Here is a 15,670-nt window from a genome sequence, read left to right as displayed (position 1 = left end):
GTTTACTGTATAACAGAGGCCCACCCTAAATTGGCGGCGTTGTCTGGGCACCTCCACATGGCGCTCTGGGCACCCCTGGTTCCGTCCGGCTTACCCGTGGCTGGTGGCTGTGGCTTCTGCCGTGGCTGATGCAAGCCAAGCCCAAACTCTGCGTATCATCAAGCAAGACTTTTTTCCCGCATCTGACGTCGTTTTGTTAGTAGTATAAAACAAATTTTTGTCGTGCTTACCCTGTTCTACTACATGCATGTCTTGTTTTCTAAAAATAAAAGAAATTCCCATGTTCAAAACCTCCTGACATCACACCCATTCCCTTACCCATCTTTTCTCCTCCACACGCGCTACACCTTCCACTTCCTCATCTCGCACCTTCCAAATTAAAAAGAAGAAAAAAACACAAACACACACCCCCTCCCCTCTTTCAAATCACCACACTTCTCCCTCCCCACACAAACCATGAAACCCCTCCCAGACACCCCTCAAACTCTTTCCCCCCCTCGACTTGGCACCGCATCACTACTCCCTCACCCATCCCCCCTACCCCATTCGCAACACACCCCAAAAGGCCCAGCGACCTTAGTCTCATCCCCCCCCCCAGAAAATGCCAACCTAGTCTGACCTAGCTACTTTGCCATCCGGCCCGAATAACCACAGGAAGAGCCCGGTAAGCAAACAAAAAACCAAGACTAACTGGAAGAAAATAGTTAGGGTGGCCTAGGGGGGGGAAGGTTGCTGCATTTCGCCTGTATCCGGCACATCGTTGATCGTCTCCCAGGAATGGAGATTCAAAAAATACGAAGCGGCCGGGAGGAAGGGAACAAGGGAACCCGAGGGGTCGGGTTTTGGGAATCTAACTGTTTTCTTCTTTCTTTTGTGTCATTAGTTAGCTGGTGATTAAATCATGTATGTTGTTGTACATAGAGAATTACGCATACACACTTGGTCAGTTGATTTGTTTTTCTTTTTGATCCTTACCACCCCCCCTTTTTTTTGCTTCTGGAAACCCCATCCCCTCCGCTCCCCCCCTGCATATCGAGCGGAAGATTTGAGATTTCAAACAAGAAAAAAAAAGAAAAACATGGTATCATCAGTGTGGGAATCTGGGTGTCGAGAGATAGAGAGAAGAGAAGGAGAAAAAAAAGAAAACAAGAATCAAAAGAATATAATGATATTACGTTCGCCCCTTCTCTCTGTCTTCCTGGCTATTCTCTCTCTGTGCATTAATTAATATTCGACATACATAAAGATATAAAAAGAAAAATAAAGCTGTTCTCATATACCAGGTTTTTGCTTTCATCATTTCACTACATATCTCACGCACGCTGTGTACATACTTGAAGCGGGGGCGGAACCGGCCAAATCAACAAGAGGAAATAAGTAGCAGCAAGAAAACAAAACGCACTCTCTCTCTCTTCTTCAAACAACGTGGCAAGTAAGTAACAAGGTAGCTACCGGAGAGAGCGAGAGAGGGTTTTAAGAAAAAGGAAAAAAACTGGACGTAGTATTAGGAAATGAGGAAACCCTCCCTCTCTCCCCTCCCCTTCTTTTGGCCGCTGCTACACACACATACACACGCGTCGGCTCGATGATCCCACAGAAATACTTTCTCGGCACCAAAGGGGACGGCGGTTCCAATGCCCAATCTCTCTGTCCAGGAGAAAGATGTTCAAGGGAGAAGAAAAAAAGGAAAAAAAGATAAGAAGAAAAAACCGCTTCGCAGATGGTGAATCCATGGCGTCTCCGGCCCGCCTGCAGGGTATCAAAGAGAGAGCGGTGCGGGCCGAGAGCAAGCCATTTCTCGACAGAAGCGCAAGCATGCAAAGCAAAGTCCACAACGCCTGTAAAAGGACATGAGGCATACAAGCTGTGATACAAGTTCAAGGTGAAAGAGGTTCGTAGACTCAGTCGTTCTCGTGCTTATATCAAGCCGCACAACCGCAGGTTCTCCTGGATTATAATATCTGCAAAAACTATTAGCGTTGTGCCCCCTCAAAACAAAAGTTACGTTACGTACCGTTTACTGCAGCCATGACGAATCGGATTTGCATAGTATCCGTGGCGCAGGTAAAGTGCGTGTAGATTTGCTTCGTCTCATGTTGGTTGAGTGAGACGAATCGGTTGAGAATGTAGTCGCATGCAGCCGCGTAGTCTGGGCCACCCTCGTAGTCGGGGAAGTAGTTCTTCATTGGGCTGACGGGAAGCTTCTCCTTGAAGCGATCAATCTTGTTGAGGAACAGAATGATGGATGTCTTGACAAACCACCGCGAGTTGCAGATGGAGTCGAACAATGTAAGGGCTTCTTGCATACGGTTGACAGTCTCATCTTCAAACAGCAGCTGGTCGTACTCGGAGATGGCGACCAGGAACAGGATGGTGGTGACGTTCTCGAAGCAGTGTATCCACTTCTTACGTTCTGATCGCTGGCCACCGACATCGAACATGCGGTAGGTGAGATCGCCGATAATAAAGGTAGTCTCAGTGATANCAGTCGTCTTGACACGCGAACGGAGGACATCCTGGTCGTTGGGGATGTAGTCGGGCGCGGCAATGCGGTCAATCGAGTCGAAGTAGCTAACATGGTCAGTGGCGATGCACGGGTAAAATGGAGATAGGACTCACTATTTGGCCGAATCGTTGAGCTGGTACTCGCGCGAGCGCTGGAAGCACTGCTGCACGCCAGCATCCTTCCAGAGAACAGAGATGGCGTTTCCAACCTCTGGTGGCAGGCTGTCGCCCTCGATCTGGGCGGGCTGCATGAAGATGGTCTGGACGTGGTATTCGGCGCGCTGGTCGTCGAGCGGGAGCTCGAGCGACTCCATGGCCTCGAGAATGACGCGCATCGACTGGACCGTGTTGCTGAAGATGATCTCCTTGAACGACTCTCGCTCGTCGCGCGAGTAGCCGCCCTCGTGGATGAGCTTCATCTGCTTGAGGATAGTCGACTTTCCAGACTCTCCGGCTCCTATATTGTGTTAGAGCCTGTGTGAGTCGCAGTTGCAGGCGGCGCGCAATACTGACCGAGGAGCAGCATCTTGATCTCATTGCGCTGCATCAGCTTGTCGCGCTTGAGCTGATTCTCAATCTCCTCATTTCTCTGCTTTCCCTCCTTCTCCTCTGTGCTCATTCCGCAGCCCATGGTGGCGGTTAGGGACGGCGTCCGGTGTAGTGATTAGGGTTAAGGTAGGTAGCGATGTTCCGTCGAGGCCGGCCAACACGGAAACCTGGTAGGCAATGTCAACAAAGACTCAATGGGCGGTGGCGGGCGATGCACGAGTGAAGCAGCGCGCAGGCGGGCTTGGCCGGGTGAGGGAGGTGCGATGATGGGTAAGCAAGGCTGTCGCAATGGCAGAGCAACAGCAGCAGCGGCGGCGGCGAGGTCGAGTGCAATGGCGACGGCGAGATTGCGTGTATAAAAAAAAGATGCTCACCTGTTATTACAAAAGACTAGGTCGCAATTGCGAGAGTGCTTGGGCGCGTGGGCGTGTGTGTTGAGATCAAACGGGGAAGGGGTAAAAGACGAAGAGGGTGTCAAGGGATGGCTGGCGTATGGAGGACGAGGCTCGCTTCGCTTCGCTCCGAGGTCTTCAGGGTTGCTGCACGGTCGGTTCGGGGGGGAAGGATCGACTGGGGGGGGTGGTTCTGCAATGGCGAGGCGAGGCGAGGGCTCGGTTGGGCTGGCTGGTTGGGAGAGGACTCAGCAACGACAGCAACAAGCAAATGCGGCGGGAGGTGGCAGGACAACGGGCGGGAGTCGCTCGCTGCAGCAGAGGAATTATTGTGGGAGCCGGCAGGTTGGTGACGACGTTTGGGAGAAGCAAAGAACGAAAGGATTGTATGATGAGGGCTTGAAGAAGGCCGCGAAAGGAGACGCGCTTGCCGGAATGGAGCGGTGCCATCCTGGAAAGGAAGGGCCACCAGAGTCTAGCTGGGCAGGCGCGGGCCACTCTCTGCTGCTGCACCACAGGCACCATGGCAAGACCAGCACGACGGCACCACCGCGCAACCCACCGCAGCCCACAGCCCACAGCCCACACACGCACACAAACCCTCCGACACCTGCCTGTTCGTGTCTGCCGGCCTGGAGCGGCCAACCCTCCTGCTTGCGGCCTAGCTGCTACACCTGCTGTTACTCTTGTTGCCGCTGCCACGGCCTGCCGCTGTCTGTCTCTGTCCATGTCTCCGGCATGTCTCTGCCGTTGTTTTGCTTTCCGTCTCTGCTGCCTCTGCCTCTGCCTCTGCCTCTACCTTCAGCAACAGCACAACAATACAACAACAACAATAACAATAACAAAACCCCCCACGACCAAAGCTCCCGGCCCCTACACTCTACTCACGACACGCTACCCGACCTGCCCACTCCTCTCCGCTTCCAGGAACCCGTCATGGTACCTACTTAGTCGCCCGCCCGCCTACTCTCTCACTGGCTCGCTCATCTTTTCCCCTCTCGCCTCGTCTTCCGCTGGCTCGCCGTAGTAGTAGTCTATCTCTGATTAGCAATCGGCTCCGCGCCTGTCGTGCCCGTTGGACATGGAAGCGCTGTCCACCCATCCAACTCCCGAACTCATCCCGCCCGACTTTTGTCTGGCTACGCTTCTAGAAGGTTTTGTGGAAAATGAAGGCCCCATAGAATTAAGAGTAGCCCGACGCTCGGAGCCCCAGCAGACCCCAAGCACGGCTCGAAACCTTGTCTTACTCCGCCCCATGCAGCCACACGCCTCCACCTCTGCACGCCCCCTCCCCTCTGCCCTGCCTTGCCCTACCTGCATTTGCTGCTGCATATCCACCCATTATATCTTGCCTCCTTGTCCGCCTCCCTATATGCTACTGCGCTTGTGTTCACACAGAAGGAAAAAAAATATTCTGCTGTGCTACTCTTTTCCGCCAGCCACTTGCCGTTCGCTTCCACTAAGCCTGGACCATGCTTTCTATTGGGGCTTGACTATATTAGGCTAGCCCGAAAGGCCGCCTACATTCGCCAAACCTCCGTCGTCACATCCCCCCCTCATCTCCCCGACTCGCGCGCGCCAGAGCCAATCGCCGCTGACGCCTGTCTCTGGTTCTATCAACCACTCTGGTTATCCTAACGGTCAAAGTAAACCATGTTCCGTCGTCATCTTGCCTCAGCGTCGGGTGCAGGTGGCAATTGCCTTGCCTCGAGGGCGCTGATCAGCTCCTGTGAACGCGTAACGCTACTGACCGTTCGATTGACCTTTGCTGCATCTCGAACCCATTCTCGATCCCCTAGGCCCCCCAACAACCTACCACCCAGGCCCTTCCATTTCTTCGCCAGGATAATGCATTCAGAGCCACGGCTTTGGTGTCGATATCTTGACTCGAACACGCGGGACGATCCACGAACCACACGTGGAAGCCATGGCCATGCGTGAGCATTCGGTGAAAAAAAGGGGGCATGGTATCGACCCAACAGACACTCTACCTTCGTGACAACGCTCACGCTGGTGCTTTTAGCTTTTGTCACCGCCCTCTTGTTGGTAATCGCTCCAGATTGCTCACGATCGATCGCCCGTGCTTCTCATTGCGTGCGTGCAGAGCACCTCAGAGTCATTTTGAGCTGATCATCATCTTGACGATGCTCATACACGCGCATAGACTTTTTCAATTGCCGTCTTATCGTAGGTGTGGGTGTAAGTACTACATAAGTATACACTGCATATGTGAGGTTCTTCAGTTTCGGTCCTTCCACACCGTTCAAGCTCCACAAGCTACGCAACATCGCAGTCCCAACTGCGTCATTCTGACTCGTCAAGTTCTTATGTCCACAACATCGGACCGTCTCGTCTGCGGACCTTCTCGTACACTACCATGGCCGCGATCTCATTATCCGCTTGTCGTTCGGGGATCGTTGCATCTGATCTGCACACCCGCAGGCAACTCTAGCCGCCAGGCACCATCGCCAAGCACGTGATGTCGATTGAACTGGAGTGGTTTTAGTAGGGCGCTTTGCAGCTTCCGCCCATTCCCCGATGCAGGTCCATGTTTAGTTCGGTATCAGGTATCCAGCATCCAAAAAAGCTACAATCAATTACTACACTGTTCAATCCAGATGCATGTAGTCAGGTGACGTTGCAACCATTGACAACGCAGACGCACCGTCAGTCGAGTATCGCATCATATGGACCAACTGCGGCCGTGTGCTGGTACGCAGAGTCCCGCATTGTCACGAATAATGCGCAACTGCAATGTATTTTCGTCTCCTGCATGCACGTAGGCCAAGACTCGCCTTGGGGTTCTGCGCAACGACTTTCCCGATGCCGTGCAACTACTGGCTGACGTGGTAGACTAGTTTTGTTCCTCAGCGCTTAGCGCAGCATGCCAGCGCCTAGAATAGCATCTTCGCCTCACCACACTGTGTAACCGACGCCTTTTCAGTCAATCATTCTGTATTCAATCCGTGAGCGCTTACCATGGGTGTCAACGGCCTCGGTATGCCCCCAATGTACCGTATCAGCGGTTGCTCAGGCACCGCCCCGACACGGCGCCTGGCAAACATGCCAGTACATATTGGCAGCCTACCAGCCGCCGCTGGCTTGACTTGGATACTTCAACAAAACTCCATGAAGCTAAAGACGTTTTACGAATTTCCTTGAGTCTTTCTCCTTCAATTTCCTTGTCTCCTTTCGCTGCAGGTCCAGCGCTTCCTTGCATCTGCCCTCATGTCTAGATCTCCTAGTGAGTACACTCTTTGACTTGCTCCGATCTGAGAGCATGTAGCTTATGTCCGCGCAGATCTCGTACATTATGCTTCTGCGCCATTTCAAAAGGCCATGGATACCATCAGTCTTTTTAATATTAGCTTCGCCGTTGCTGGCAGCTCCTACTGTCACTCCTACACCACAAGCACTTCCTCAATCGCTTCAAGAAAATGTACCATCTTGTGCACAATCATGCCTACGGACTTCGCTGGACGAAAGGTTTCCTGTGGCATGCTCTGGCCAACAAAGTCTTCAGTGTCTCTGCTCTCGTTATAGTACCGCGGGAGAGTCACTCGGTGAAGTGGCTCTAGGTTGTATCTACTTGTCGTGCCCAACACAGGACTCCAAAGATTATCTAAGTGCGGCCTACGGGATATGTCTAGGACAGGCATACGCCGTCGTGCCAACCAAAAGTGCTCTTACTTATGTCGTGACCTCTACGGCATCGCCATCTTCCACGCGGTTGGTGACGACTCCAATCACAACCACGGCCCCGACCATCACTTCGGCTCGGCTTACCCAGACCAGTTCGACTCAGTCTGCTTTCGCTGATACTGCCTCCCTAATGTCATCGTCTACTTCTTCAGCGACGCCCACATCGGCTCCAGTCGCCAAAGCTGCAGATGACAAACCCAGAATGACGCCTGCACAGATTGCTGGGCTGTCAGTTGCTGCAGTGGCAGCGTTTGTCTTGGCTATCGGGCTCATGGCCTTGAGCGTGTGGCTAAGAAGACGGAAGGAGCAGCGAAACACTATGCTTATCGATGACAAGGGCCGGGGACAGCAGGACAAGGTGTTTTCGACACGGTTCTCGCATTACGTTCCTGTACAAGGCAACTCTGACTCTGCAACGCAACTTCCACCCATACCTGCACCGGCACTCGTTCAGGGGAGACGCCAGAAAGGAGTTCGCCCAGTGCAGCGGCTTGGAGTAGGAACTTCCAACAGCTCATCCAACTCTTCATTGCCATTGGATCAAATAGGCGTGGCTATAAGCGCAGAGCTGGATGGAAATCCTCTAGCTCCAAAGAAACCAGCACCGGCTGCGATCCAAAAGACAATTCCGGGTAATAACCAGCCACAGGCCAGCAACGTCATACGCCCCATCAGTTCAATGACAGAAGAGACTGTTTTTGAAGAGGATGAACCAGGCTCGCATCGCAGATCCTCGATGATGCCGCCAACGCCTCAAGTTCCAGTCCTACCTATCCGCTCATTGCAACCCGCTAGGACAGCACCGTATCCCAACAACAGCAACGCTCGTAGGAATAGCCGAAACTCTGAGTTGTTTCTAGAAATTCCGCCCAACAAGGGCGGACAGCAATCGAAACGGATGGTTGTTGCAGAACTGCCTGGGAACAGTGCGCCACAACCTCGTCCGCAGCCCGCGACACGCCCACGTCTCGCATCGCCTTTCCAGCAGCCATCCACAGCTACGTCATATCAGTCCAAAGCTACAACCGCAAGCTCGCGCGAAGACAGCACCTCAGGAGATATCATTGACTATTACTTTTCCAATCATCGAAGCCGTGAGGCGCCTAAGGCTAGCCCTACGCGCATTATTCGGCCTAAAGAGTCACCCAAAACAGTCGAGATCAGGCCAAAGAAGTCGTCTAGTACGCTTTCTCGGACTTGGACGAACCAGCGTGATTCGTTGTCTAGCCAGACGTCTTTTGAAACAGTCGATGCCAACGATCCGACGCCTGAAGACGAAGACGACCAGAAACAGCTTTCCGACGACAGCAATGTACCGCAACTGTCACCGGTCGCGGAATCTCCAATTTCCAACTTACGGTATCCAAAGGTGCCGCGAGCCTCGAATCAACTAGTATCACGGAGCCCACAACAACACAGGTACCAGAGTCCACACCGGGTCCCGAGTGCATCGTCGCTTCTTCATAAACGCAACAACACTCTTCCCCCGCTTCTTCTTGAATCGCGGCCCCGACTTGAGAGCCCACATCGTGACCCGTTCACATCGCCGCCCCGCCGTGTCGTCAGCCCACCTCGTAACAACGGCCGCTCTCATGTGCGTAGCATCAGCGCCGAGTCATGGAACATGACACCCGCCTCTAAGAATAGCATTGATAGAAAAAGCCGTGTGCAGAGCGGGGCGTGGGGTAAGAGCCCGGTCATGTACGAGGAACAGGCTGTGAGGCCGCTAAATGTGAGGAGGAAAAGAGAGGATATGACGGAAGTGAATATTGGAAGAGACGTCAATGTTGACTTTGACGTAGACGGACTTAAGAGTCCTATCTGGGTTCCAAGACTGACACCGAGGAAGAAGGGTGAAGACCTGTTTCTAGAGGTTGGGTGGGGAGATGGTGTGCGAAGGTGAGAAGTCCAGCATACACGGAGCGGGCGATTGAGTTGATTCTTGACTATACATATACCCTTTCGTTTGTCTTGTGTATAAAATTTTCTAATTTGGAAGGGGGGGAATGGGGGGCGGAGACTGAACTTGAGACCTGACTGTACTTTTCTTAGCGTTATTTTTTACATGTTTACTCATTATCTCTTGTTCCATTTGCACACAGGCGCGCGTGTCGCTATAGATGGATCGATTGGTGCTTGGCGCGCAGGCTCTGGTTGGTGGTTATCAGGGTATTAACAGGGTAAAATGGGCTCCGAGTCCCGCTTAGGGCTAATTACAATATCAACACCAAACCCCACGTTGTCACAGTCGTTGACTGCGCCCTCGGAGAATAGGTTAAATAACCGGCTCTAGTCCAGACGAGGGTCACTCCGTAGAGGAGACTTTGAGCCTCAAACAGCGCTTCGGCCGCGGCGCCGATCTCGGTTGTGTGTCGGCCATAGGCGCCCGGAAGAATTACTTTGTGGTTTGTTGTCGGCTTTTGCTCTGGCCGGTTGGCTCAGGGAAGACGATGAAACTGGCAATAGAGAAGAAAAAAAATCTAATGGCCGTGGCGGTCGGCGCACTGTGACCCGAATACGGTGCTTCTCGGCGCGTGGCGAAAGAGAGAGAAGCAAAGGACAGAGCAGGCAAGAGGTTAGTAAGAGACAGTCAGTGGGCCGGACTGGCAATTAGGGTGTCCTGGTCAGCGCAATTGCGGCTTACTCTATCTGCTTGCATTGACAAGAGAGAGTGGGCTGTGGGTGGGACTGATTGATGTAATCAGGCTGGCTCAAAAGGACCCCACCTACATGTCCACTTTTGGTGCATCATATCTGAGGCAGGCATGACGGCCTTAGCACCCACCCCCACTACCTACAAAACCTAAACACCGTAGCTCGCTGTCTTCCGCGATCTTCTTTCTTTTCTCTTCCAATCCGTTTTTCATCCACAGTCTGCCCATCATGCCGTACGGAAAGACTGATGAGCTTGCCATCAACACCATCCGAACCCTAGCGGTACGTCTCTCTTGCCTCTTGTTCTCCCTCCCCCGCTATGCTTGCGCAGCTGCCCCGCTCGCGGCAAGCTTCTCTTCCGCCCAGCAAGCAAGCTAGCATTGCAAGCACCGATCATGAATTACACGCTGCAGAACGACTCAATGGCTGACTTTTTGTCTCTTTATAGGTCGATGCCACATTCCAGGCCAACTCGGGTCACCCGGGTGCGCCCATGGGCATGGCCCCAGTGGCCCACGTCTTGTTCAACAAGTTCATGACGTTCAACCCCAAGAACCCCCACTGGGTCAACCGCGACCGCTTTGTTCTTTCGTACGTATTCTTCTGCTTTTTTTTTCAATTTCCAGTGGCATCCGCCCTCTACATTGCGGGCAATGTAGCTAACTTGAGCGCAGCAACGGTCACGGATGCATGCTTCAATATGCGCTCATCCACCTTTTCGGCTACGATGTCAGCATTGAGGACCTGAAGAAGTTCCGTGTAAGTAAATACATTTTTTTTACGCAAAGGGCAAATTCTAACTCGTCGCAGCAAATCGACAGCATCACACCCGGCCACCCCGAGTCTCATGACACCCCCGGTATTGAAGTCACCACTGGCCCTCTCGGTCAGGGTTTCGCCAATGCCGTCGGTCTCGCCATTGCCGAGAAGCACACCGCAGCCGTCTTCAACAAGCCCGGCTACGAGCTGATCAACAACTCCGTATTCGTCTTCTTCGGTGACGGCTGCGCTATGGAGGGTATTGCCAGCGAGGCTGCTTCAATGGCTGGCCACTTGAAGCTCGGCAACCTCATTGCCATCTATGACGACAACCACATCTCCATTGGTAAGTTTCTGGCAAATTCGGCAAATAGCGACTTGGACCTAACTTTTTTGCAGACGGTGACATCAAGTGCGCATTCACTGAGGATGTCTCCAAGCGCTTCGAGGCGTACGGCTGGCACGTCCAGCACGTCCCCGACGGTGACACTGACCTCGAGGGCATCGAGAAGGCTATTGCTGAGGCCAAGAAGGTCACCGACAAGCCCTCGATGATCAAGCTCACCACCACCATCGGTTTCGGTTCCGTTCTCCAGGGTACCGGCGGCGTCCACGGCAACCCCCTCAAGGCCGACGACTGCAAGCAGGTCAAGGAGAAGTTCGGCTTCGACCCTGAGAAGATGTTCCAGGTCCCCCAGGAGGTCTACGACATGTACCACAAGCACGCAGCCGAGGGTGCTGCTGCTGAGGAGGAGTGGAACAAGCTCTTCCAGAAGTACGGCGAGGAGCACAAGGAGCTTCACGCTGACCTTACTCGCCGTCTAACTCGCGACCTTCCTGAGGGCTGGCAAAAGGCCCTTCCCACATACAAGCCTAGCGACCCTGCGATTGCCTCAAGAAAGCTCTCCGAGTCTGTTCTGGAGGCCATCCACGACGTTGTTCCCGAGCTTCTCTCCGGTTCTGCCGATCTGACTGGCTCCAACAACACAAGGTGGAAGAAGGCCATCGACTTCCAGCCCCCGGATCTCGGCATTGGTGAGTGGTCTGGCCGATACCTGCGATATGGTGTCCGTGAGCACGCCATGGCTGCTGTCATGAACGGATTGTCCGCATACGGAACTATCATCCCCGCTGGTGGTACTTTCCTCAACTTCGTTTCATACGCTGCCGGTGCCGCCCGTCTGTCTTCGCTTTCACACCAGCGTGTCATCTATGTTGCTACCCACGACTCGATCGGTCTTGGTGAGGACGGTCCTACCCACCAGCCTATTGAGACTCTTGCCCACTTCCGTGCTCTGCCCAACATGATGGTGTGGCGCCCAGCCGACGGAAACGAGTGCTCTGCTGCTTACTACATGGCGCTCACTTCCAAGGGCACGCCATCCATCCTTGCCCTTACTCGTCAGAACCTGCCCCAGCTTGAAGGCTCAACACTCGAGAAGGCCATCAAGGGAGGATACGTTGCTCTCGAGGACAAGGACGCCCAGATTACCCTCGTTTCCACTGGTTCCGAGGTTTCTCTCTGCCTTGAGGCCGTCAAGACCCTCAAGGAGCAGGGCATCACTGCCCGTGTTGCTTCGCTTCCTTGCTTCGAGGTCTTTGACGCTCAAGATAAGGACTACAAGCTGTCGGTCATCCCCGGCGGCATCCCATCGCTCAGTGTTGAGGTCATGTCCACCATGGGCTGGGAGAAGTACTCTCACGAGCAGTTTGGTCTGAACCGCTTCGGTGCTTCTGGACCATACAAGGAGGTCTACAAGGTAAGAATCATTGAATACTTGAAATGCTTGAGACAAATGCTAATGCCCATTACAGAAGTTTGAGTTTACCCCCGAGGGTATTGCTAAGCGTGCCAAGGCCACCATTGACTTCTACAAGGAGGTCAAGCCTCTGCGATCTCCTCTTGACCGCGCTTTCCAGCAGCTTATCTAAGTGTTTGGTAGCGTAGGATTAGTTCTGGGGGCAGAGGAATCGAGCATAGCCTTGTGATGAGTGACGAAATTAATAAGCGGCAGCCCGCTTGAAGAAAGATATCAACCAATGTATAGAATTTGATTCATTTGACAAATGTTTTTGTGTGTAGAGTTGACTTGTATGCGATTGTTGTGATGAATTTGGCCCATTTTCCCTGCATGACGCAAAGGTGCCTGATGGTGATGATCGGCGGGCGTTGTCCTCGGCTCCGGCGCCGCATGGTCAACTTTTTGCGACATCATTGCCGCCATCACCACACACGGCTAGCATGTCGCGGTCCGGCAGAAGCAATGTTGCTGCTGCGAGTAGTAGGGAATCGCCATCGTCGGGTGGCATCTTTTCAGTCCCTGCACCGATAAAGCAACTTTTCGACCAATTCCCGCTCCTCACATACCCCGTCAACGAGTTCCCGCAGCGAGCACCACAACACCATAATGCACACGTGCTGTACGTCTTCACTACAGAGGAGGGTGCTCGGCGAGGGGCACCATCCTATAATCCAGCGTGCCTGAAATGGCAGGTCAGTACCTGGTTGCGCATTCATTACCCCACCACAGGCTCACCATGTCGCAGGCATATCTCAAGTTCTCCAAGATACCGTTCCGAATAGCCTCAGCGAACAACCATGCGTCTCCAAGTGGCTCTCTACCATTCGTCATTCCCTCCTCGGATTCAATCAAGCCATCACAACCTGTACCGTCGAATAAGCTGCAGCGCTGGGCAATGAACAATAGCGACAAGGCAATTGAAGAGCCAGGAGATGCGCGATACGAGGCATACTTGAGTCTGATAGACCACCGCATACGCAGAGCCTGGGTACGTCTGGCTTAGAAAGGAATATTTGGGCTACGACTAACATATGCTAGCTGTACGCTGTGTATCTCTCCCAGAATTCCACCACCATTGCCGAGCCTCTGTATATCCTACCGACCTCGCGCAACTCGTTTGTACGTCTCGCAATATCCCGCGAACTGCGCTCAGCCGCCGAAGCCGAACTCGCCAAATTCTCCAGCATCATCAGCGACGAGACGTTGTATAACCAGGCAAGCGAGGCTTTTGCTGCATTGGAAACGCTGCTGGGAAAGGACGATTGGTTCTTTGGAGCGCAGAGACCGGGCTTGTTTGATGCGAGTGTTTTTGCATACACACATTTGCTGTTGGATGATAAGCTGGGCAAGGGATGGGTGGACACGCGGTTGCGCGACGCGTTGATGGCATGTAAACACCTGGTCACGCATCGAGAGCGGATTTTGGCAAAGTATTTTGAGAAGTCTGGATAGACTCGAGGGATTGTATGTACGCTTTACGACCTGTAATATTAACAACTAGATGTGAATACCATGCAGGACACTGCTGATACGTGTGTGGATTGTCTGGACTCTATCTTGGAACAATGGATTGTGATTAGATGAAAGGCAAGCAGATGGCTAATGTTCTTTAGTGCGAGCCAGAACACGGCAGAGGGCGCAGATGTGAGTCATGTCACGGGGGCCTGCACGACATATTTCCCGATTAGGCAATTCTGAATACAAGTTCAGCATGGGGAGGGCGTGGAGAAGATTCATTGGCTAAGGGACCACAACTATATAGATGGTGTCAGGCACCCATCCAGCACGATAAGAACGACAACAAAGCAATTCAAGCTCTTTCTCTTCCAATTTACCTATACTCAGATTGAGAAAAATGACACAACCAACGACTATTGACATGACATTCGACACTTCTCTTGTGGATGTCAAACCACCCACCATTGACGCAAACACATCTTTTTCAACTGTCGAATCAGATCAAGCAAATACATCTACTATCCAGCCACGACCCCAAGTACCAATCCACCACATACCCACGCAAGACGCATACAACCAATGGGCCTCCCAATATGACTCGGACGGCAACATGCTCCAAGCCATCGACGACATCGAACTAGCCGCCTTCCTGCCCACCTTCCTCTCCCAAATCCCCAATCCCAACCCCTCAACTTCCTCCTCCTCCTCAGAAAGCCCCCTCCGCATCCTCGACCTCGGCTGCGGCACCGGCCGCAACACACTCAAACTCTTACGCCACTTCACCCAAACCCCTGCTCCCTCCCAATCTCGCACTAAGATCATCGGCATCGACTTCTCACCCGCCATGCTCACCATCGCCCACTCAAAACTCTCCCCTTATCCCCCGGAAACCTGGGACTTACACTGCTGTGACATCTTCTCCTCCCCCCCTTCCTCCTTGCCCATCCCCGCCGTCCACGCCATCCTCTCCACCCTCGTCCTCGAACACATTCCCCTCTCAAATTTCTTCTCTACCCTCTCTTCCTTACTCTTACCCTCTGGTGTAGCGCTGATTACCAATATGCACCATGAAATGGGGAGGTTGGGTGGGCAGGCGGGGTTCGTGAGTCAGCAAGGGGTTAAGGTTAGGGGAAGGAGTTTTTTGCATAAGGTTGATGAGGTGCTGGAGAAGGCGGCGGAGAGTGGGTTTGAGGTCCTGGGGGTTAGGGAGAGGGAGGTTAGGAGGGGGGATTTGGATGGGGGAGTTGTGGGGGGAAGGGGGGAGAAGTGGGTTGGGGTTAGGGTTTGGATGGGGGTTTTGGTGAGGAGGGTTGGATGAGTGTGTGGGAGGTGGAGGGGAAGGAAGAGTTGTGGGGTTTGGGTTGATAGAGAATGAGTGGTTGGTTTGGGGAGGTAGATGGTGTAGTTTTGATATTTTAGGAGCTTTCTTTAACACCGGCTTTCAAGTTTCTATTCTTTAGTTATGTTGGTATAACAAACTCAATGGAAGAATACATTGTATAACTTTCAGCTCTCCATACTAAGATGAGATATAATTGATTGCTCCCCTATGCTGAAACTCAGATCGTATGCCTTTACACATGAGAATCCAAAATAGTGAGCTCATGAAGCAGCGACCATACCTTACAAAAACAAGCAAACAACCATGCAATAAGAACCCTCAACTACCATTCCTGTCTCAAAAAAAACATGCGACTACTGAATACATCCATCATGCAATGAATCCATCCCTGACCCAAATCAAAAGTCATCATGACGTCAATCGCTACATCACACAGTAAAATACTCCTACTACTTTACGGATTTCTCCACAACAAACAGCCTGAAAGTCTCAATCAACAAAAAAGC

At 52.7% G+C, this 15,670-nt stretch overlaps 7 protein-coding genes across 7 annotated transcripts; 6 read left to right on the top strand and 1 right to left on the bottom strand.

The window, feature by feature from the left end:
* Positions 1-1,917: 1,917 nt before the first annotated feature.
* Positions 1,918-3,136, bottom strand: COCVIDRAFT_38398 (hypothetical protein; the record flags this gene model as incomplete). The annotated part of the gene is made up of 4 exons (XM_014700502.1): positions 1,918-1,961; positions 2,015-2,571; positions 2,620-2,962; positions 3,019-3,136. 4 exons carry the CDS (start codon positions 3,134-3,136, stop codon positions 1,918-1,920), a joined length of 1,062 nt encoding a protein of 353 aa, XP_014555988.1.
* A 508-nt stretch (positions 3,137-3,644) lies between these two features.
* COCVIDRAFT_16602 (hypothetical protein) lies at positions 3,645-4,397 on the top strand (the record flags this gene model as incomplete). Its single annotated transcript, XM_014700437.1, has 1 exon — positions 3,645-4,397. The coding sequence occupies one exon, from the start codon at positions 3,645-3,647 to the stop codon at positions 4,395-4,397; it is 753 nt and encodes a 250-aa protein (XP_014555923.1).
* A 1,002-nt stretch (positions 4,398-5,399) lies between these two features.
* COCVIDRAFT_100955 (hypothetical protein) lies at positions 5,400-5,576 on the top strand (the record flags this gene model as incomplete). The annotated part of the gene is made up of 1 exon (XM_014700501.1): positions 5,400-5,576. A coding segment is annotated over one exon (177 nt), but the record flags the coding sequence as incomplete, so codon positions are not given.
* A 1,774-nt stretch (positions 5,577-7,350) lies between these two features.
* On the top strand, positions 7,351-9,051 carry COCVIDRAFT_100939 (hypothetical protein; the record flags this gene model as incomplete). The annotated part of the gene is made up of 1 exon (XM_014700500.1): positions 7,351-9,051. One exon carries the CDS (start codon positions 7,351-7,353, stop codon positions 9,049-9,051), a length of 1,701 nt encoding a protein of 566 aa, XP_014555986.1.
* Positions 9,052-10,031: 980 nt separating this feature from the next.
* Positions 10,032-12,494, top strand: COCVIDRAFT_101139 (hypothetical protein; the record flags this gene model as incomplete). The annotated part of the gene is made up of 6 exons (XM_014700499.1): positions 10,032-10,085; positions 10,252-10,394; positions 10,478-10,562; positions 10,614-10,908; positions 10,962-12,322; positions 12,378-12,494. 6 exons carry the CDS (start codon positions 10,032-10,034, stop codon positions 12,492-12,494), a joined length of 2,055 nt encoding a protein of 684 aa, XP_014555985.1.
* Positions 12,495-12,804: 310 nt separating this feature from the next.
* On the top strand, positions 12,805-13,816 carry COCVIDRAFT_100982 (hypothetical protein; the record flags this gene model as incomplete). Its single annotated transcript, XM_014700498.1, has 3 exons — positions 12,805-13,056; positions 13,110-13,352; positions 13,403-13,816. 3 exons carry the CDS (start codon positions 12,805-12,807, stop codon positions 13,814-13,816), a joined length of 909 nt encoding a protein of 302 aa, XP_014555984.1.
* Positions 13,817-14,219: 403 nt separating this feature from the next.
* COCVIDRAFT_100962 (hypothetical protein) lies at positions 14,220-15,140 on the top strand (the record flags this gene model as incomplete). Its single annotated transcript, XM_014700497.1, has 1 exon — positions 14,220-15,140. One exon carries the CDS (start codon positions 14,220-14,222, stop codon positions 15,138-15,140), a length of 921 nt encoding a protein of 306 aa, XP_014555983.1.
* Positions 15,141-15,670: the final 530 nt, after the last annotated feature.

Source organism: Bipolaris victoriae (genome assembly GCF_000527765.1).
Source record: "Bipolaris victoriae FI3 unplaced genomic scaffold scaffold_49, whole genome shotgun sequence".
In the NCBI taxonomy this organism is placed as follows: Eukaryota; Fungi; Ascomycota; class Dothideomycetes; order Pleosporales; family Pleosporaceae; genus Bipolaris; species Bipolaris victoriae.
The sequence above is the reverse complement of the archived record's forward strand: the minus strand, read 5'-3'. Positions and strand labels throughout refer to the sequence as shown.